This window comes from Neophocaena asiaeorientalis, unplaced genomic scaffold (assembly GCF_003031525.2).
Source record: "Neophocaena asiaeorientalis asiaeorientalis breed wild unplaced genomic scaffold, Neophocaena_asiaeorientalis_V1.1 scaffold230, whole genome shotgun sequence".
Classification (NCBI taxonomy): domain Eukaryota; kingdom Metazoa; phylum Chordata; class Mammalia; order Artiodactyla; family Phocoenidae; genus Neophocaena; species Neophocaena asiaeorientalis.
In genome coordinates, this window is record NW_020175186.1 from 2326437 (window position 1) to 2349831 (window position 23395).

Sequence of the window (23395 nt, forward strand, 5' to 3'; positions counted from 1 at the left end):
GAAATAAAAATAGAGCTCCAGGTGTTACAGGTGTTAGATGTATAGTTATGGGCTTTAAAATAACTATGCTTACTAAGTTCAAGGACAAAAGAAATTACAGATGTCAAACAAATAGTTGGAAATATTTAAGAAATAATAATATAACAGATTTGAAAAAGAACCGAACAGATATTCTAATACTGAACTAAAGATGAGTTTAGCGGTAAATATTAAGTCACTAGTGTAGAGAGGATTATTGAACTGGATTTTATGTCAGAGGAAATATCCAGAAGGAAGCACAGAGGAATGCCACGGTGCAGCATTGGGAAGGGCAGGAGATATAGAAGATACAAGAAATGGTCTAATATATGTTTAAATGGGAGTCCCAAAGGGGAAAGGAGATGAGAATATTTCAAACTATTTGAAGAGATAATGGCTGAGAATTTCCCAAAACAGACGAAAGACAGTGAGCTACAATTTAAGAAGTACAACATAACTTGAATAGGAATGGATAGATATTTTACGTTTCTGAGTATATACCCCAGAGAAATTAAAACATATCCACACAAACACTTGTTCATGAATGTTCATAGCAGCGTTATTTATAAAAGGTAAAAACTGAAAGCAATCGAGATGTCAGTCACCTGAAGAATGAATAAACAAAATGTGGTATAGCCACACAATGAAATATTATCTGGTTATAAAACAGTGAAGTCCTGATACCTGCTACAGAATGTATGAACCCTGAAATGATGAGTCTTGAAAACATTATACAAGCAAAAGAGGCCAACTACAAAAGAATTCCATTTATATGATATTCCATTTCTGTGATTCCATTTATATGAAATGTTCAGAATAGGCAACTCTGTAGACAGGGCATAAGACAAGGAGTATGGATATAGGGTTTCTTTTGGGGGTGATAAAAAATGTTCTAAAATTAGATTATGGTGATGGTTGCACAACTCCAAATATACTTTTTTAAAAATTGAGGGACTTCCCTGATGGCGCAGTGGTTAAGAATCCGCCTGCCAATGCAGGAGACACGGGTTTAAGCCGTGCTCTGGGAAGATCCCACATGCCGCGGAGCAACTAGGCCCATGTGCCACAGCTACTTAGCCTGTGCTCTAGAGCCCTCAATCCACAGCTACTGAGCCCACGTGCCACAACTACTGAAACCCGCGTGCCTAGAGCCCGTGCCCTGCAGTGAGAAGCCACTGCAACGAGAAGCCCGTACACTGCAACGAAGAGTAACCCCCGCTCGCCGCAAGTAGAGAAAGCCCACGCGCAGCAATGAAGACCCAATGCGGCCATAGATAGATAGAATTATACAGTTTATTTAACTGGGGAAATTTTTATGGTATGTGAATTATATTTCAGTTGAAAAGAGGGGAATAAATCCACACCTAGATACATCCTACTAAGACTATAGAAACCAAAGAGAGCATTTTAGAAGCCTCAGTGGGGCTGTAACTAGAGCATTGGAATTACCTTCAAAGGAGCAGTAAATAGATGATTTCTCAGCAGGAACAGTAGAATTGGAAAGACAGAAGATAATTCAATGATGACATCCTCGCGGGGACTTCCCTGGTGGCGCAGTGGATAAGACTCCGCACTCCCAGTGCAGGGGGCCCAGGTTTGATCCCTGGTCAGGGAACTGGGTCCCACATGCATGCCGCAACTAAGAAGCCCGCCTGCTGCAACTAAGGAGCCTGCCTGCTGCAACTAACACCCAGTGCAACCAAGTAAATAAATATTTTTTTAAAATGATATCCTCACTGTGCTGAAAGAAAATAATTGCCAACTCTGAATTTTACCCAACTAAAATAACTTTTAAGAATGAAGCTGAAATAGATATTTCAGGTGAAAAAATAGAAAGAAGGACTTCCCTGGCGGTCCAGTGGTTAAGACTCCACACTTCCACTGCAGGGGGCATGGGTTAGATCCCTGGTCGAGGAACTAAGATCCCACGTGGCGCAGGCAAAAAAAAAAAAAAAAATAGAGAAAGAATTTGCCCCAGGAAACTGATTTCTGAAGGGTATATAGGCAAACAAAAACGATCCCTGATGGAAGACCAGAGGTAAAGGAAGCAATAAAGATTAACAAAAGTTATATATGCACATATATATGCACATAGCAATGGTTTCACTCCTAGGTATATACCCAATAGCAATGAGTACTTACATTCACCAAAAAAACATTATAAAAAAAGTTCATAAAAGTGTCAACTTAAAACTACTCAAGGTGCTTCCCTGGTGGTGCAGTGGTTGAGAATCTGCCTGCCAATGCAGGGGACACGGGTTCGAGCCCTGGTCTGGGAGGATCCCACATGGCACAGAGCAACTGGGCCCGTGAGCCACAACTACTGAGCCTGTGCGTCTGGAGCCCGTGCTCTGCAACGAGAGGCCGCGATAGTGAGAGGCCTGCGCACCGTGATGAAGAGTGGTCCCCGCTTGCCCCAACTAGAGAAAGCCCTCGTACAGAAACGAAGACCCAACACAGCCAAAAATAAATAAAATTTAAACTGTTGATTCATTAGTGTAATTTAAAACAAAACAAAAAAAACTACTCCATACCTGTCAACAGTAGATTGGATAAATAAATTGTATAGTCACATATGTCTTAGAGCCATATAACAGCGTAGGTAATATGCAATAGTATAAGTGAATCTCAAAAACAATAATAAAGAAAATTAGCCGGGCACAAAAGACTACACGATGTATGTTGAAGTATGTAATAGGGAAAATGAATCTGTTTTAGAAATCAGGGTAGTTAGTGAGGTAAGTGTTGGCCAGGATGTGAAGTAAAGGGAAGCCTTGTGTGCTTTCGGTGGGAATGTAAATTGGTGCAGCTACTATAGAAAACAGTATGGAAGTTCCTGAAAAAATTAAAAATAGAACTACCATATGATCTAGCAATCCCACTTCTGGGTATATATCCAAAGGAAATGAAAACAGGATCTTGAAGAGGTATCTGCACTCCCATGGTCATTGCAGCATTATTTATGATAGTCAAGATATGGAAGTAACCTAAGTGTCCATTAGTGGAATAGATAAAGAAGATATGCCATATACATATATATATGTATATACACACACATACACACACACACACACATAAATGGAATATTATTACGCTGTAAAAGAAGGAAATTTGCCATTTACCACAACATGGATGGACCTTGAGGGTATTATGCTAAGTGAAATGTCAGAAGAAAATGAATATTGTTTGATATCACTTGTATATAGAACTTAAATAAAAAGGCCAGACTCAGAAACAGAGATCAGAATGGTAGTTACGAGGGAGTGTGGGATGGGAGAAATGGGGAAATGTTGGTCAAGGGTACAAACTTCTAGTTATAAGTTGAATGAGTTCTGGAGATCCAATGTACATCATGATGATTATAGTTAATAATACTGTATTATATACTTGAAGGTTGTCAAGAGAATAGATTTTAAATGTTCTCATCACAAAAAAATAAATGATAATCATGGGATATGGTGGGGGTTTAGCTAATACTGTGGTGGTAATCGTTTTGCAATGTGTAAGTGCATTAAATCAACACATGGCACACCTTACGTTACACATTGTTATATGTCAATTATATCTCAGTAAAGCTGGGGAAAAAATCAGGGTAGTAGTTACCCTGTGGGGGTGCCTAGGGTTGGCTAGGTGCCTAGGGGGACTGCTAGGTGCTGGGGTGTCTTGGTTCTTGATCTGAGTGTGGGTATCATAGCTGTATTCTGTTTGAAAATTCACCATGGTGTGCACTTTTGTGTACTTTTCTGCATGTCCGTTTTACTTTAAAAGGTTTTTTTAAGTGAAAATATTGGTAAATCTCAGTGAATATTGAATGTATAAAATAATAGTATCTTATTTATAGCTAGGAAGAAATGTAAAGGAGTTAGGCCACCTAAGGTATCAATCTACAGCACGTCAGAATTGAAGTATTTACGTTTTAGGTTCTGAAGAGGTGATCTCTTCTGCTCCGTAAAACCACTTTCATAAGCAATTTTGAAATTACAAGGGAGAAATCTAAGTAAATTTTAAGGGAATTTCAGTTATAATTTGGGAATATTTTAAGTAGATCAAAAATTAGTTATGTTGAGTTTTTCAGTAAAAGTACCTTTTAAAAATATTCTGAGACCTGTGGTCTGTTTTGATGCTTTCCATATTGCTTGATCTATTTCTAAACACTACTCAGTTTGGCAATATCCCTTGAGAAGTATATGGCACTTAACGTGTATTGTTCCCTAGAGGAATCAGGAAAGAAAAGATGCAGATTTCCTCTTGGGATAAAATAGAAAATTAATTGAAGAGGGAAGAGTCTATAATTTAAGCTATTGTTAACATTAGGAGAATATCATAATATATAATTTTCATTTTTGTTGATTATGTCTTCTTAGTTTAAATACCAGTTATCACCATATGCAGCAGCTTAGTATGGCCTGTATTTTTATCTTCATCTTGTTGGTTTATAGACAATGATGTAAGCTGAAAACGTATAGCCTTTTTTATGCAGTATCTCCTTACTCTTTCTTCACTTGCTTCAGACTCATCGTCAGTTAGCTTTTGAATTCCAGACTAAGATTTTGAAAGAAATACTCCAACAAAAAATGAACTGTATTTTTGTTATAGTGATTCTGCTGCATGGATTACAAGCACTCTATCTGCATGCTTGGATAAACTCCATCAAAAGCACATTATCCTCCTACTTCTGTGGCCAGCTGCCTAATTGTATCTGCTGTAACCACACGCTGTTGGAACATGATACCAATGAAGAACAGAAATGATAAATTACTCCCTGCAGGTGATAGTGATAATGATAATTTTTAATTTCCTTCGTCATCATAAGATGTAGTCTGATCTTATTTCATTGACTGCATCCTGTTACATACACACATGATATGTCCGCTTTAAAGAAGTACTCATCACACCAAAATACATGAGAAAGTAATTCGTTTTTATTCCATGTCATTGTTCTTCAAATGAGCATGTATAAAACGAACTGCATCTACCTTTGTATGTATGGGATGAAAAAGCAAAACGTGGCTTAAAACAGATTTTCAAGTGATTCAATTTACAAATGCTGTGAGTTATGTTTTTCCTTTTTGTGAAATCCACAAAGCAGAAACAAAACAGCTCATTGTGAAACTCTGTTCTAATACTTAGGAATATTTAAGATGCACAATAAAGCTACATGTCTGTATTATTTTCCTGTGCACTTCAAAGTAATTATGGAAGATTGATACAAGCATGATCAAACTATCCCAGAAATTTACTGTATATTTTTCTTTCATTCTGTTTCCTTCTGTCATCACCACTATTGTTCGTAATTACCACTCATTCTTTCTCTCAGTCTAAGTGACTTTTATAACTAAAATTTTTCTGACTGTGGTGTGTGGTGTAAGTCAGTGAAATTTTATTTATTTCATTGTGACCTTGCCTTTGCAGATTAACCCAGCTCTATAGATAATTGATTTCAATGCTTATTTTTTTCCTTAGCATTCCCTTTGCCCCTGACTAGAGATATGTATGGAACAAAAGGGACATTTATTCTGTGGTCAGGCCTTCAAACCTATCTGATCTTTTTCAAGCACATGTCAGGTTGTGCTGCAGTTATTTATTACCATTGCCAATTAGTCATTTTCAATTTCCTGTGGTGGTTGTTTATTCTTGTATTTGAATGACTTCCACAGACAGAGTATAAGTTCATTGAAATTAACATTTAAAACACCTAGAGATAGCCTGTCAAAGTGATGGTAACAAGGAGGTGAAACTATAATTGAAAAATAGTTGTATGTTTATATTCTGCAGCAAAATGAATAGTTTTGTCCCCAAATCAGCTGACATATTTGATTGTTTATAATGGCCTTGCAGAAATAAAAACACTGATCATAGTTCCACTAGTTTATATGACTATGTTTCAAGTTTAAGGTTTTTTCCTCTTTTTTTCTAATATCTATTTTAATTATCAAGGATCATTTATACAGGGGGGAAAAAAAAGGAAGCGCTTTCCCTAACGTGGTATTTTAGTCCTTGCTTGTGTTTGAGAGTAAATACTATATTAAGCCCAGAAAATGCCTTTGGTTTTTCAGAGCAAGCATCTTCCACTTTCTCAGTTAAGGAAATGCTACCTCTCTGACAAGTACATTATCTGCATGTAATTTTAAATCCCAGGTGATTTTCTTTCTGACTTCTCCTCATGCTTCTGATTAATATTTGCTATGGAACTGATTTTAATACTACCCTCAACCAAACATCATTAGGAGGGTAAATCTGCATAAGGAGTTGGATATACTATAACGCACTTCAGAGGGAACTATAAAATAGCTGTCGTTCATTTTTATTTCTTATTTATTTGTCTTCAGGCTTATAAACTGTTCTTTGGTTACCCCCAAACTACTCAATATTTCACTGTAGTTTTGGGTATCTGGGCAAGCGTTAATTTCTTTTTTGATTTTTAACTAAATTTCATAGATAGTTGGATTTGGGGATTGGAAGACAGTTCTAAAATATCTTTGTATTCTCAAATCTTTTTATCTTTATTTTTTAATTTTGTTGTAAACTGGTGTATCAGCTTCTCCTCTTTGTTAAGACCTTGTATAATTATAATTCTGCAGTGTTCTACTATATTAACATTACCAGTCTGTTCTTTATCAGAGTTAAATATATGACATATCACTTAGTGTATTTTATATATATTTGAGACTCACGTCACATTTTCTGATAATGTTGTAAGAGCTTTTTTTAAACCTGAATTTGTTGTTTTCACAAAAGGTTTTATTAGCTAACTAGGGTTTTTTTTCCCCTCCGCCTTCTTTTTTGGTAACAGAGTATAAGGAATACATAAAAACATATGTATAACTTAAAGAATAGTTATAAGGTAACTAACTCTCTCCCCATGAAACCCACTTACTAAAATCTTTAAAAAAATCATCTTAATGTTTTCATATAGTTTCCATAGTTTTTATTACTGTTACTATTCTGTTTATACCTTTTCTCCTTTACCTGCTACTTTCCCTTAATTTGCTTTTGCTAATCTCTTGAGAAGAAAAATAGTTATTGAAAATGTTCTTTTTGTAGAATTACTAGTTGGGGAAAACTTGTCATTCTTTTTCTTCAAATTCATTTAGTTCCTACTATATATTAGACATTGCCCTAACCCTTGGGGTGCAGAGACGAGTGATTTTTGAGAGTCATTAAGGGAAATGTACAAAGGTAATAGTTGAATTGAATGCCTCTCTATGCAATACTATAGATTATTTAACTCAAGTATTATTAAAAATAACTTATCACAGAAGTTGTTCATATTTATGGGAAATGTAAATTATATATAAGCATAAAGAATATTAATATTCCAAATCTATCATCCACTTTCAATAGCTTGGTGAAATCTTTCCATATAGATGTATATATTCACATTTGTGTAACACAGAATAAATGCCCATAATAAATACATATTATTCTTTTCACCTAATAGTATATCACAACCATTTTTCCAAATCAGTAAATATTTGTCTACAGGATTACTTTTCATGGCCAAATGGTATTCTATTATTTGTAGATTTTATGCTTTATTAACTGATCACCTGTTGTTGAAAATGTGGGCTAAAATTGACATGTTTAAATCTTTGCAAGCATACTTAATTTTTGGAAGTTTTTAATTACTGGATCAATGAGTATGTACATTGTATGAAATCTTAGTTGTGTGCATGAAAACAGAAAAGTACACAAATCATAAGTATAGTTTGGTAAAATTGCACAAAGTGATTACCCCGCCATATACCCAGCATTCAACTTAAGAAACAGAGTATTACAAGCAACCCAGGAGCCTATCACATAACCCCTTCCAGTTTCTACCAGTATTGCAAGGATAACTACTATTCTGACTTGTAACACTAAATTCGTTTTGCTGTCTTTGAATTTCCTGTATATGAATTGAATCATATTATGTGTACTATTTTGTGTCTGACTTCTTTTTAGTACAAATGTTTTATCTTTTAATGTGTATTACTTAATTCCCCTAGAAAGGTTATTTCAGTTTACTTTCACAGCATGAATGCTCCTTTCCCCACTAATGTAGATATTATCATTTAAAAAATCCTTTCCTCAGCATGATCAAGGAAAATTGTATCATGTTGTCTTAATTTACTTATTTTTTTCTAAGTAGGTGAAACAGTTTCTTTAGCATGTTTATTAATCATTTGATTTTTCTTGTGTAAATTTCCTGCTTTTCTGTTGTTAGTTTCTTTTGACGTATTGCTTTCTTTTTTTTTTTTTTTTTTTTTTTTTTTTTGCCGTACGCGGGCCTCTCACTGTTTTGGCCTTTCCCGTTGCGGAGCACAGGCTCCAGCAACTCTGCGGCATGTGGGATCTTCCCGGACCGGGGCACGAACCCGTGTCCCCTACATCAGCAGGCGGACTCTCAACCACTGCGCCACCAGGGAAGCCCTGACGTATTGCTTTCTTATTAATTTGTAGTAGCTTAATGTACAAAGGACAGTGAGCCTTTGTTACCTGTATTGTACATACTCTCAGATCTGTTATTCATCTTTTAATTTTGATACTACAATTTAAATTTTTCTTTATTAAGTTTCTGCTTTGCTTATGATACTTAAAAATAAACCTTCTTTATTTCCAGATTTTATAAACACTTGTATATACTGGTGGGATTTCATTCTTCCTCCCTCCTACCCCTCCACCCCCTACACTGATCTTTGTGCATACATGTGCATACATTGAAAACCCCACCAGATGATGTTATAATTTTTGCATTAAAAAATCATAGGTATCTTAAAGGAATTCAGAGGGGAAACATAGTGTTTTATATTTATCCAACGATTTATCGTTCTCTCATTTTTGATGTTTCAGGTTTCCTTCCAGTATTATTGCCCATCAGCCTGAAGAACTTCCTTTAAAATGTCTTCTAAAAAGCCTGTTGGCAATGGATTCTCTTAATATTCCTTCACTTGAAAATTCATTTATTTGATCTTCATTCCTAAAGGATGTTTTTCCTGGATATAGAATTTTGAAAGGTTTTTTTTTGTTTGTTTGTTTGTTTGTTTTGTTCCAATATCTTTTTCTTTTCCATCTGGACCTCCTATTACATGTATGTTAGTTCCACAGGTCCCTGAGTCTCTGGGCATTTTATTTCAATCTTTTCCCCTTGTTTTTTAAAATTAGATAATTTCTTTTGATCTAACTTCACATTCACTGACCTTGTCCTCCTCTATCATCTCCATTCCACAATTCAGCAATTCAGCCCAGGAAGTTTTTTGTTTCAGTTATTGTGTTTTTCAGTTCTGAAATTTCCATTTGGTTCTCTTTTCATAGTTCCTATTTCTCTACTGAGAATTCCTATCTTTTGATTCATTTCAGTGTGTTTATTTTACGTCATTGCTATTAACTTATACCAGCGTAGTTATTTGCTTTAAGTCTTTGTCTGATAGTACCAGCATCTGGATCATCTCAGCATTGGCATCTGTTGATTGTCTTTTCTCTTGAGAGTTGGTTACATTTTCCTGGACTTTGTATGTTGAGTAATATTGGATTGTATCCTGGATATTTTGGACTCTTAGTTGGGTTATAATCATCTGGACAGTGTTGATGTTCGTTGTTAACAGGCAGTCCATCCAAAGTCAAGATATAAGTTCTGTCAGCAGTGTCTTGGCAGACAATGGTTCAAATCTCATTTCCATTCTCTTAAGAGTTTGGTATACTGTTTTGGGTCTCTCCTGCACATACACAGTTTAGGGATTGGTCTGAGACTTATACAGGTTTTTCAGTTTGACAGAATTATATAGTATTTTGATTCTCTCTTGGTATCTAAAGTATAATGAACCTCAAGGTTAAATATTGAATTTGGAGAGGAGTTGAGGAAGATGGCAGAAGAGTAAGACGCAGAGATCACGTTCCTCCCCACAGATACATCAGAAATACATCTACACGTGGAACTGCTCCTATAGAACACCCACAACGCTGGCAGAAGGGTGCAACGTCATGGCGGCCGCTGCCGCCGCAGGCTCGCCCTGCATCCGTACCCCTCCCTTCGCCCGGCCTTAGTGAGCCAGATCCCCCGAATCAGCTGCTCCTTTAACCCCGTCCTGTCTGAGCAAAGAACAGACGCCCTCAGGCGACCTACACGCAGAGGCGGGTCCAAATCCGAAGCTGAGCCCCGGAAGCTGTGCGAACGAAGAAGAGAAAGGGAAATCTCTCCCAGCAGCCTCAGGAGCAGCGGATTAAATCTCCACAATCAACAAATAGGCAGTCTACCTGAAAAAGAATTCAGAATAATGATAGTAAAGATGATCCAAAATCTTGGAAATGAATAGAGAAAATGCAAGAAACATTTAACAAGGACCTAGAAGAACTAAAGAGGAAACAAGCAACGATGAACAGCACAATAAATGAAATATTGAATTTGGTTTGGGCCCAATCCACATTAACCCTACGGATCAGTAAAACTCCACATTCTTAACAAAAGCAGGAAAGTACAGTAATTAGCTTTATAGTGATTTTTCAGTAATCAGTTTCCAGTTTTTAAGACTTTATAAGCTTTATTTAATGCCAGTTTTAAAATAGATTAAGTCAAGCCTGTCCCACTAGTGAAAGAAACGGGAATGGTATCGTTCAAATTTTAAACAAAAATAAGTGAAAATTATTTATTTGTTTGAACATGTTAATTTCTTCTAGAGGCCTTTTTGTAAACTGTTAACAGTAAACCTGAGAGTTACGTTGGAGTTTCCTCTTTGGGTATTTGCCTACACATACGTTTAATTTGAATAGTCTTGTTTTTATTTTCAGGAAAAAAAATACGTAATATTTTAAAATTTCATTTATCTCATCACAAAAATAATCATAGTACTTTGCTTTAAAACTGGATGAACAAGATCAGAAGAAATTAAATGAGCTGGCTTCATATAAAAGAGTACGTTTTAGTTATTTATTGCTGTGTTAGCAAACCACTCCAAAATTTAGCACCTTGAAGTCAAAAATCATGTAGGTTTACTTGTCTGTGTTTCTGCAGTCTGGACTGGACTTACATACTAGTTCTGCTCCTAGGGTTTTTCATGCTGCTGCAGTTGTGTAGAGGCTTGACTCACATGGCAGCATCTCAGTGGAAGAGTCTGGTTGGGCGAGGGGCCTCATGAGCCTTTCTCCATGTAGATTCTCACCTTTCAGTGGTCCACCACGGTCATTTCTCTAATTTAACACATACTGAGTATTTGATTAGCCTTGTTGCCCTTATTATTATGTTGTTTCTGTGGGGAAAAGCCAAATTATATTACTTTATTTTTACTAGTATCGTGTTTTCCAGGAAAAATAGTGACCTACCATAAGTTTAAGAGTGTCTGATATTGGAAATGGTTTCTTATTTGCCATGGCTTAAGACTGTATAATCAGTTGTTATGTAATTAGTTTAATAATTATTTATATTCCTTTATTTTTAAACAGGCATTTGCTGGCTACTTCGATATATATTTTGAGAAGAATTGCCACAACAAGGTAAGTATCACGAGTTGTCTCATAAGAATTAATTATGTGAAATACATTGTATTTTATTTTTGTGCCCCAAGGTGTTTGATCATAAGCATTTTGCTGTTGTAAGCAGTTGGAGCTTGTATTAGATGTAGTAGATTAATGTACCATGATACTAAAAATCTTGTACTTCATCGGGTACTTTTGAACTCTACCAATGCAGGTCGTATTCTCTACGGGCCCCCAGAGTACCGAAACACACTGGAAACAAACAGTATTCCTATTGGAAAAGCCATTTTCAGTTAAAGCAGGTAAGAAAGAAAAAGGGGGAAAATGTCTTATCCATTCTGAAGTAAACAATATTCATTCATTCTACAACCACTTTTTCTATGCCCACTGTATTTGAAGCAATATGACATACTAAGATAAGTTCTTAGAGTTTACCATGTACATAAATTTTAGGTGGCATATCGTTTCATTAAAGAAGTAAGTTAAAGAAAACTCTTATTTAAATTTTATTTCTGCCAGTTAAAATATATGTGACATTATGTAGCTCTTATTTTGAGTACCACAAAATCAGAAAATTTTTCTTTAAGCAATAGCTAATACGTATTAAGTAGCAAATATAAATAAAAGAAAATGTTCTCATTTCCCAAGTGACCAAAGAGAAATATCACCAGAAGAAGTAAAGTGTAAATTAAAGAGAATGTCATTCAGTAGTTATTATATTCAAAATATATTTTTATTTGTCTAGAATGCTCTCCACTGTGTCCACCTCCTCAAATCTTACATAGTGTTTGAAGACTGATCCAATTCTACATTCATCTCATTGATTGTTCACTTACACGAGCACCTATAGTTCTTACATACCTACACATTTAACTCCAAAAGTTAGAATTTGATTATGGAATTTTTTTTTAACTGCTTATTACATATAAGTCTTCTTGTCCCATCTTTACTGAAAGCCTTCTGACTGTAGGAAAACTGAATGTACAACAGACTTCATTGTAAAGATATTCAACATCAAATTATTTGTGTCTCTCAAAAGCAACACTGAGCAAAAATTTGCAGAATGATTCCTACAATATATGATTTATATGAAGTTTGAAAACATGTAAAACAGCTGTATGTACACACACACATAGTAAAAGTAAGAAGCAACACTTAAGAATGGTAACCACTGAATTCATGGTAGTGGTTCACTTTAGGGAAGGATGGAAGTAGGATCAGGGAAGGCTACAAAGGGGGTTTAGTGCCATGTATCTGAACTATTTCTTTTAAAAACTGAAGGAACTGTGGCAGAATGTTAAGATTTGACAAAGCTGAGTAGAGGTCATTAAATCATTCTCTTTGTGTTTAAAATATTTCATAAAATTCTAATGTGGTTTTGATTTCACTGTTGAGACATAAAGGAATTTAGTAGATGCAAATAAACACTGTTAGAGTAAAGCAGCACCTTGTCATTTTTTTCACTTTGAGGTTGCAGTGCTATGGAAATAAAACCTTGATGGCGTGATTTTCTCTTTCTCTAGAAAGCTTGAGCACAGCAAAACTGAAATGAAGCCAACACATCCTCATTTCTGTTTCTTTGTTTTGTTTTTTGTTTAGCTCTGGTATTTGGATTGATTTTGGGAAAATTGAAAATACTGCTTTTTTCCCTCACTGTAACCATTTTGTTGTCTTAATGCTAAAATTCTAAAGGCAATACTAATTCTTTCATGTTTTAATCTTGAGGGGGATTTAAGATAGCATTCGAATTTTCTCCTGCCTAATTACAACAAAGTGTTATTTGATGCCTAGTGAAATTTTGAAATCCTAAATATTCTTTACCCAGTAATCCTTACAGTAATTGATTCAGCTTTTTCAGAATACTGTGAAGAAGGTATATGATTCTAATGCTGCCCTCTGGCACCATGTACATTCTCTTTTTCTTTCATTGCCATTGTGTGTACTCATATTTAAATGGTAAGGCCAATAGGCTCCCCTAAAATAGCACAACCTGCGGAGAGTTTGAAAGAGAAATTTCAAAGTAAGGAAAATGTGGTCATTCTCAGTTACAAGAATTTTTTTTTTTTAACCCTGCTGTAGTAAGCCTTTGGTGGTAGTACTGATGAATAGAAGCCAGAAGCTCTGGGGCAGAGTATTGGGGTACACATTAGTCAGAAAAAGAGCTCTGGAGATCTCCGATACGCCCTTGAGTTTTAGATGAGTGCTAAGATGGTGTGTATGTGGGATGAAATGCCTGAGGTCAGGCAAAGCAGTTGGAGTAGTTGTGAACCAGATATTTCCCAGCATTTACACAGGGCTGGGGTATTCAAATTTCATCAAGCTAGAGTGGGGCGTCTTTCTGGACTCTATTCAGTGGAGATCCCAGAAGGACCATAGTAGCGGGAATAAACTGTCACTTGAGTAAAGGCAACTCTGGATGCTCCTTAACAAAGCTTAAAAACAAGTCTTAAGAGGAAAAACTGAACTGCATGTAACCTTAATAGCAACAAAGGAGAACAATAATATCAGATGTTCAATGACATAAAATTCAACATGGGCCAGCATTCAATCAAACATTGAATGCAGGAAAATACCAGGCAGTAGAAACAAACCCAGAAATGATAGAATTAGCACACAAGCATGTTGAAATATATTATAACTACTTTTATATGAACATAGGAAAATATGAGAAGATATTTGCAATCCAAATAGGACTTCTAGAGATGGAAATTACAACATCTGAAGTGAAAATGTCATTTGATGGAGTTAACGGCAGGAGAGATCAGAGAACGTAAAGATACAGCAATAAAATGTATCCAAAAAGAAGCACAGAGAGGGGGGAAGAAGATTTTTTTAAAAAAATTAATGTATCCTCAGTAACCTGTGGGAAAATATGCAGCATTCAACCTTAAATATAATAGTAGAAGTCCATGGAAGAATCGGGCAGAAAACATAATGGATAAAATTTTCTTATATTTGATAAAAACTATAACTCACAGATTGAAGAAATTGAGTGAACTCCAAGAAATTGAGTGAGCTCCAAGAAGGATCAACACAAAGAAAACAACCCCAAGACACATCATAAACAAATTGCTGGTATGCAGTGATAATTAAAAAAAAAAAACTTTAACCAGAGAAAAAGAAAACATATAGAGAGGAGCAGACCAACAATACAAAATATATTCAAGTAAGCTCTTCAAGTGGAAAGAAAATATCACCAAAATTTTCAATATTTAGAAAATTCCACTCTAAACAAAGGAGTGGAAAATGCCAGAAATGGTAAATGTGTGTGAGTACAAAGAAAAGCCTTTATTTTCTCACTTTTTAATTTCTTAAAAGATAATTGACTATTTAAAGCAAAAATAATAATGCATTGTGTGTTTTAAAACATATGGAGACATAAAATATATGGCAATGATTTAAAAAAGAAATAAATTAGAAACTGGAAATATATTGTAAAGTCCTTACACTTAGATGAAGCAATTTAATGGTGAACTGATGAATTAAGTATGTACATTGTAAACCCCAGAGCAACAGCTAAAAATTTTTAAATTAAACCACAAAATATAGCTAATAAGCTAGTAGTGGAAATAAAATAGAATCTTGAAAAGACTATTCAATTCAAGAGAAGATAGGAACATAAACAGATGGATAAATAGAAAACAAAAGGTATGATGGTAGACTTAAATTCAAACATATTGATAATTATATTAAATATGAATGGTGTGTACATCCAGATGATGGAATTTCATTCAGTGCTAAAAAGAAATGAGTTATGAGCCCGTGAAAAGACATGGAGGAATCTTAAACACATCTTACTAAGTGAAAGAAGCCAATCTGAAAAGGCTATACACTGTGTGATATGTGGTAATGACATTCTAGAAAAAGCAAAACTATGGAGATAATAAAAAGATCAGTGGTTGCCAGGGGCAGGGGATACAAATAAGCAGAACACAGAAGGTTTTAGGGCAGTGAAGATACTCTTTATGATATTATAATTAGGATATATGTCATTTACATGTGTCTAAACTCGTAGAATATGTAACACCAAGAGTGAACCCTAAGGTAAACTACAGAATTTTGGTGATTATGATGTATCATCAATGTGGGCGCATCCTTGGTTTAAAAAAAAAGAAAAAAAAAAGTACCATTCCAATGAGTTTTTCTGATAGTGGGGGAGGCTGTGCATGTGTGGGGGCCGGGGGATATGAGAAGTCTCTGTACCTTCCTCTCAGTTTTGTTGTAAACATAAACCTGCTTTAAAAAGTTAAGTCTTTTAAAAAATGTTAATAGCCTAAACATGCCAATTAAAAGGCAGAAATAAACAGAATAAAAGCAAGAACTAACTAAATGCTGTTTACGGGAAACACACTTAATATAAAGACAGTAATTCCGGTTGCCAGTGACGTAAGTGCATTCATCCCATCTGTCTCACTGAATGCAGCTTTAAAACCAGAACGCATGGAACAGCTCTTTGAAATCTCTGAAAAGTACATAATAGCAGATAAATTGGAGAAGATGACCAGAATTTGAATTACCACTGAACTGGTGGTAAATTTGTGATTAGTTTTCCTTCAGTATCCCCTAGCCTGGACTCCAGACAGCCTGAAACTCAGAAGAGGGCCTCAGCACAGACAGGAAGAGCTCCCAAAGGAGCCCTCTGATTCTAGCTTGAGGAGTGGGGAAAGGGTCTCCTAATGCTTAGAGAGAGTGGGGGGAAATCCCCATTTTTCTTTTCTATGTTTCTTCTCTGTTCTCCCATATCTCAGCCCGCAAGTAATCCTACAATGGTGGCAGCAGTAACAGTGGCAGCAGTGGGGACCTGCATACCCATAGGTAAATGAGTGGGTGTGGCTGTGTTCCAATTAAATTTTATTTACAAAATCAGCAGCCGGACTCAAAAGCCTTCCATAAAACAAATCTCCAGGCACAGGTTGCTTCATTGCAAATTCTCCCAACGACTTGAAGGGAGAAATAACACCAGTTCTACATAGTCTCTTCCAGAAAATAGAAGAGAGCTAATTTTATGAGGGCAGTATTATCTTGATACCAAAAATTAGACAAAGGTAGTACAAGAAAATTAAACTGCAGACCAGTGTCCCTCATGAATACAGATGTAGAAATCCTCAACAAAATAGTAGCAAATTGAATCCAGCATACATGTATAAGAAGAAAACACACCATGACCAAGTGCGTTTTATTCCAGGAATGCAAGGCTAATTCAATATTTTAAAATCTTATAATACAGTCCGCCATGCTAACAGTCTAAAGAAGAAAAGCCACATGATCATATCAGTGGATGCAGAAAAAACATTTGACAAAATTCAATATTCCTTCATGACAAGTACAGCAAAGTAGAAATAAAAGAGAACTTCCTCTACCTGACAATAGGCATCCATACAGTCTGTAGCTAGCATCATACTGAATAGAGAAGGACTAAATGCTTTTTCCCTAAGTTTGAGATAAGGCAAGGATGTCCAGTCTCACCCCTCCTACACTTCTATATTGGAAGTCTTAGCCACTGCAATAAGAAATGAAAAAGAATTAAAAGCCATTGGAAAGGAAGAAATAAAGCTGTTGTTATTTATAGATAATGTGTACGTAGAAAATTCTAAGAAATCTACCCCAAAAAACTACAGAACTAGTAAGTGAATTTAGCAAGGTTGAAATTGACAGGCTGATTCTAAAATTTATACCAAATGCAATAAGAAGCATATTGGAATTACTATACTATGTGAATTCTAAACCTACTTAAAAATTACATTAGCCCAGGCAGTATAATACTGGCATATAAAAAGTAGATATATAGATTAATATAACAATAGGAAATCCAGAGTCTCAGTTTTGTATAGTCAATTAAATTTTTCCAAAGGGCCAATGTAAATTCAATGGGAAAAGGATAGTCTTTTCAAAAAATGGTGTTAGAATGACTGAATATTCATAAAGGAAGAGAGTGAATCTCAGTTTTTATCTGACACCAAATATATAAAAACCAATTTTAAATGGATGATAGACCTAAATATAAAAGCTTGAAACTGTAAAACTTCTAGACGATAACATAAGAATCTTGAGACTTGAGGTAGGCAAAAGTTTATGAGAGTGAGATATTACTAAAACTCATTGAACTGCACATTTTACATGTTACAGTTTTCTTGTATATAAATTATACCTTAATAAAGTTAATTTTTTTAAAACCCACACTGGACTGTCAGGATATCCAGGATAAAATCCAGACCTTACCTTGGCCCTTTACAGTCAGACCATTTTTCATCATTTCCAACCCCACCCTGTCACAGCCCCACATAAGCCCATCATATGCTCCAGCTCTACTGCTCATTTTTTAGCTAACTTTCCTGTCTTTTCTTCCTTGCTTTTATCTAAGGTATTCTTCTACCTAGGAAACTGTTTTTACCTCTTTCACTTGATGAATTCCACTTTTCCCTTTATGACCCAGCTTATTTCTGTAAATCTTTCCTCTTTGTCCTTAGAAGGTTAACTGCTCTGTTCTTTGTTCTTCCAGATCAATTCATGCATACATCTGTGTTAGAACATACCAGTGTGCTGTGGTAAAGGGTTCTAATAGAAGATGAGTTGTTTGCCTCTCTCACTTCTTTTTTATCTGATGTAGTATTTGGCCTATTAGAAATATCCTGCTGAACGAATGAATAAGTACAGTAATATGTGTTGTCATTGAAATTAATTTCCTCTCATCACTGTGGGTGACACACGCCAAGGGCATTTATCTAGCTCCTGTATTTGGTTGCCCCATTTTGTCAGCTCTGATGTTCTCAGAAGTTTCGGCATGGCTAAAGAGAGTTCTCTGTTGTTGAGTTAAAAAGTAGTTTTTGACTCTGTATGGCATGTAAAATTTTTAGATAAAATTAAATAAAGCCAGAAGTATAATCAGGACAATTTGCTGTGTATGTACCACTTATTTTACTGTCCAGAAAGTAATGACAAGATTTTTTTAACAAAATATTGTATACATAGCTGTACAGTTATTCTTCCGTGTGTGTGTGTGTGTGTATGTTAATATCTTCAGTAATGATAAATCTTTTTTTGGGAATGGTAAATCTACCGTTGGGGGTAGACTGGATTTTTGGAAAGCAAGAAAAGACAGTGTGAATACGGAATTTCTCAGACTAAGAATTTTACATTTGGCCAAAAGCACAAGGGAACTATAAAATGATGAGCCTAGTTTGTTTTTGCTTCATTTTGGGTTTTTGTTGTTGTTGCTGTTTTCACAGCCTAGTTCTAACAATAGTTCCAAAAGAAGTACTCTACAACATTTGAGAACTTCCTGCATTGTGGGAGTTAAGAGACCAGACTTCCAGGATGAATACTTTTAAAGGATTTAAAAAACACTTACTTTAAATTCAGGATTTTTTAAAATTTGTTTTCCTTTCAAAATAATGTACAATTTTATTGTAAAAGCTTATGTGGCAGTATTTATTTTAAAAATTCAGATCTTTTTCTTGTGATTTGGCTTTGAAAAATATTATTAAAATCAGGCTGTTTAGTTCTCTTTCTCTGTTATTAGTAAGGTCTTATGTGATGGAGAATCCATTTCTTTTTTTTTTTTTCTTTCACTTTTTAACTCTAAGCTTTAATAGTGATAATAATTTTTTTAATTTATCCCCCTTGTGGGGAAATGAAATTTTATTGGTCTGGAAGAAACTTAATGTTAAAAAACGACTAGGACAGAATTGAAATGAAATCAATTTTGTTCTTGATTGAACTGCACCGCTGCTTTGTGGTATACTAATAGCCATCTGCCGATGATAAAAACAAAGTGATATAGCACAGTTCCATAGAGAGTGTCCTATTCAGCTCTCACCACAGTATACACACTTAACAGCATCAGTCATTTTATATCTATTTGACACTGATTAATTACTCTGATCTATTCTAGTATTATAGCCACTGACTTGGTACTTTAGTCAGGCTTGAACAATTGAAGTGAGTGCAGCAGTGTGAACTATGTATTTATTACTGTGACCCTTCGTGCTATTTAATTAACATAAATAAGTGCTGTTTGCACCCCCGTTTTGAAATTAAGGTTATTACAGAAATAGTTATTTTACTGGTATTTCATTTTAAGACATGAAAATTACAGCATCAGCTTATAAGACAATGTTATAACTTTTTTAAAAAATAAATTTATTTGTTTATTTTTGGCTGCGTTGGGTCTTCATTGCTGTGCGCAGGCTATCTCTAGTTGCGGCGAGCAGGGGCTACTCTTTGTTGGGGTGCACGGGCTTCTCATTGTGGTGACTTCTCTTGTTGCGAAGCACGGACTCTAGGCACTTGGGCTTCAGTAGTTGTGGCTCGCGGGCTCTAGAGCGCATGCTCAGTAGTTGTGGCACACGGGCTTAGTTGCTCCGCAGCATGTGGGATCTTCCCGGACCATGGATCGAACCTGTGTCCCCTGCATTGGCAGGCGGATTCCCAACCACTGCGCCACCAGGGAAGTCCCTTAATGTTACAACTTTTTAATTATTCAGGTATTTTAATTTAACATTGGTGCTTAAAATTTTTTCTTTTGTGAAAATTTAACAAAATTATCCACTGCCAGTTCATCTTGAGTTGGGCTGTATTTTAAATTAAGGGGTACAAAGACCACTTAAATATATTCTTTAAAGTTGAAATGCAGGATTAGATAACCTGCTTTATAGGCACCAGGGAACATTTTGACCCTACACTAAGGATTGAATAGGATAGTTACAAACTAGCCAACTTAACATTTTTTTTAACATGTCTAAAGCAATTTAAGGAGCAGCAACCATTAGGGCACATACACTAAAAAGAAATATTTGCAACAAAACCTCATATACATCAACAAGAAAATCACTAAAGGTAAATGCTCAGAGGATTTCTTTTTAGATGGTGGTTAAACATTTGAAATATTAATAATACCCATCACTACTGATAATCACTGAATTGCAAATCAAAGCAGATTCAGGTTGTTGTTTATCTAAATAACAAAGATGTTTTTATCATTTTCTTTCATTCTTTTTCTGTTGTTGCTTGGTTTCTAATAACGCTCAACATTCATGAAGACGGCAGGAGTGTAAAACTGGAACACACTTTATTCCTTTTTTTAAAAAGTATTCCACTTCTCATAATCCATCCTAAGGAATCGAGTGAAAATTTACTTTTTTAAAAAATCTTTGCTATTCTAAGCAGTGAAAGTAACGTTGTAATTTGCTTTTCTTTAAAGTATCTTTATAGAATTTTTTCATTTTTGTATAAACAAATCTTCAACCTTTTCCTTTTGGTTTCTGACTTTGGTTCCATACTAAAAAATTTTTATATTCCTATATTTACACATTTCTCTTGACTCCTCTCCTCAGTGAGTTAAAATGCCCCGTTTACCGTGTACTGAATCTCCATAATGGATCTTTTGGTTTCTCTACTATATTCTGTTTATCTATGAATTTATTCCTAAGCCACCACATTTTAAAAACAGCTTTATTTTATATCTACATACAGAAAAAATTCACACATTTTAGGGCTTCCCTGGTGGCGCAGTGGTTAAGAATCCGCCTGCCAATGCAGGGGACACGGGTTCGAGCCCTGGTCCGGGAAGATCCCACATGCCGCGGAGCAGCTAAGCCTGTGTGCCACAACTACTGAGCCTGCGCTCTAGAGCCTGCGCTCTGCAACAAGAGAAGCCACTTCAATGAGAAGCCCATGCACCACAACGAAGAGTAGCCCCCTCATCGCAACTAAAGAAAGCCCACGTGGCAACAAAGATCCAACGCAGCGCCCCCCCAAAAAAATGTCCTCCTTCTAGAACTTGCAGTCTCTTAGAAAAAAAAAAAATTCACACATTTTAATTGTACAGTTTAATGAATTTTGACAAATGTATACCCCACACTAGTTAAGACATAGAATACTTATATCACTCTAAAAAGTTTCCTTGTTGATCCCCTCTGCAGGCAGTCATCCCCACTAGAGTTGGTCATCCCCAGCTTCAATTTCCAGACCAGGAGAACCACTGATCTGCTCTCTATCACTGTGTATTAGTATTACTAATAGTTAAGGCATTAGTATCCTTTTAGAATTTTATATCAAAGTTACTATACAGAATATACTCCAGTTTCTTTGCTTTTAGCATATTTTAAAAATTCATCTGTGTATCAGTAGTTTGTTCCTTTTTATTGCCAAGTAGTATTCCTTTGTATGGACTTATTGTAATTTACATATGCATCCACTTGCTGCTAGACTTTTAGATCGTTTTCAGTTAGGCGCCATTATGGATAAAATAGCTATGGACATTCATGTAAAAGTTTTTGTGTGGGCATATGTTTTCATTTCTCCTGGGCAGATACCTAGGAGTGGGATTATTGAGTCTTATGGTAAATATATACTTAACTTTACAGGAAACTGGCATACTTCTTCACAGTGACTGTGCTTATTCAACATTCCTACCACTGTTGACGGTTCATTTGCTCCACATCTTTGTCAGCACTTATATAAAAGGGCAGTCATTTTAAGTCATTCTATTACATGTATATGTAGTGACAGCTGTGTTTTTAATTTGCATTTGCCTTATGACTAATGATGTTGAGCATCTTCTCATATGTTTATTGATCATTTGTACATCTTTTTTTGGTGAGGTTTCTTTTAAAATATTTTGCTCAATTTTTGATTGGGTTGTCATCTTATTGAGTCATAAGGATCTTTATATATATGCATACAAGTTCTTTGTCAGATGTATGTGGTGCTAATATTTTTATTCCAATTCCTAGTTTGTCTTTTCATTTTCTTAAGGTCTTTTGAAGTCTGTGCTTTTGTGTCCTAATTAAGAAATCTTTGCTATCTTAACATCAAAGTTTTTCCTTTATGGTTCCTCTAAAAATTTTATAATTTTGTCAGTACATCTAGGCCTATAATCTATTTCACGTTGATTTTAAAAATAATAGTTCATCTTTTCCCAAATGTGTATTAGGTTGTCTCATCATCATTTCTTGAAAAGGCTATGCTTTTCTCATTTAATTATCCTGGCTCTTTTGTCAAAAATTAATTGACCATATATGTGTAAGTCCATTTCTGAGCTTTATTTGTTCCATTAATCTGTGTCTTTTCTTATGCCAGTAAGACACCTTCTTTGTAAGGTGATATAAGTCCTACTTTATTCTTTTTCAAAATTGTTTTCACTATTCTAGATCCCTTAAATTCCATATAAATTTAAAAATCAACTTATTAATTTCTGGCAAAAAAAAATCCTACTAGGATTTTGATAGGGATTGTGTTGAATCCATAGATTGCTCTGGGGAGAACTGACTTCTTAACAGTACTCTCATCCACAAGCAAAATGTATCTCCCCATTTACTTAGATCATCCTTAGCAGTGTTTCATAGTTTGATGTAACTAAATGTTACATATATGTTGTTATATTTATCTCAAGTATTGCATGCTTTTTCAATGCTATTGTAAATGCTATTGTGGTTTTTTTATTACAATTTGTAATTCTTCATTGCTCACATGTAAAAATGCAATTTTTTATATTGATCTTATATCCTGAGATTGCTAATCCTTTCAGTTCTAGTAGCTTTTTTTTTTTTTAATATTGCTTAAGGATTTTCTATTTGTTAAGACCATACAGTCTGCAAATAAAGACTGTTTTACCTTTTTTCCCCCAGTCTGTATATTTTTTTCTTCCCCCACATCTTAATGCTGTGACTTGGACATCCAACAGAATACTAATTAGAGGTGGTCAGAATGAGCATCCTTACCTCAGTCCCAGTCTTAGGAAGAAAGCATTCAGTTTTTCACCATTAATAATGATGTTATCTATAGTTTCTCATAGATTTTCTTTATCGGGTTGAAGAAGATTCCTTCTATTCCTAGCTTGCTGAAAGTTGTTAGAAATTAATTTTGTCACAATTTTACTCAAATAAAAAAAGAAATTAATTTTGTCAGATGCTTTTTCTACATTTGCGTG

General features: G+C 35.1%; 1 protein-coding gene across 2 annotated transcripts in view; it reads left to right on the top strand.

Moving 5' to 3' along the window:
• The window catches only part of PRMT3 (protein arginine methyltransferase 3), a 131729-nt gene that overhangs the window by 102395 nt on the left and 5939 nt on the right, over nucleotides 1-23395 (top strand). For both annotated transcript variants that reach the window (XM_024764690.1, XM_024764691.1), the window contains 2 exons: nucleotides 11434-11484; nucleotides 11681-11768. In XM_024764690.1, coding sequence (XP_024620458.1) covers nucleotides 11434-11484; nucleotides 11681-11768 — 139 coding nt within the window. The remainder of the gene's footprint in view (nucleotides 1-11433; nucleotides 11485-11680; nucleotides 11769-23395) is intronic.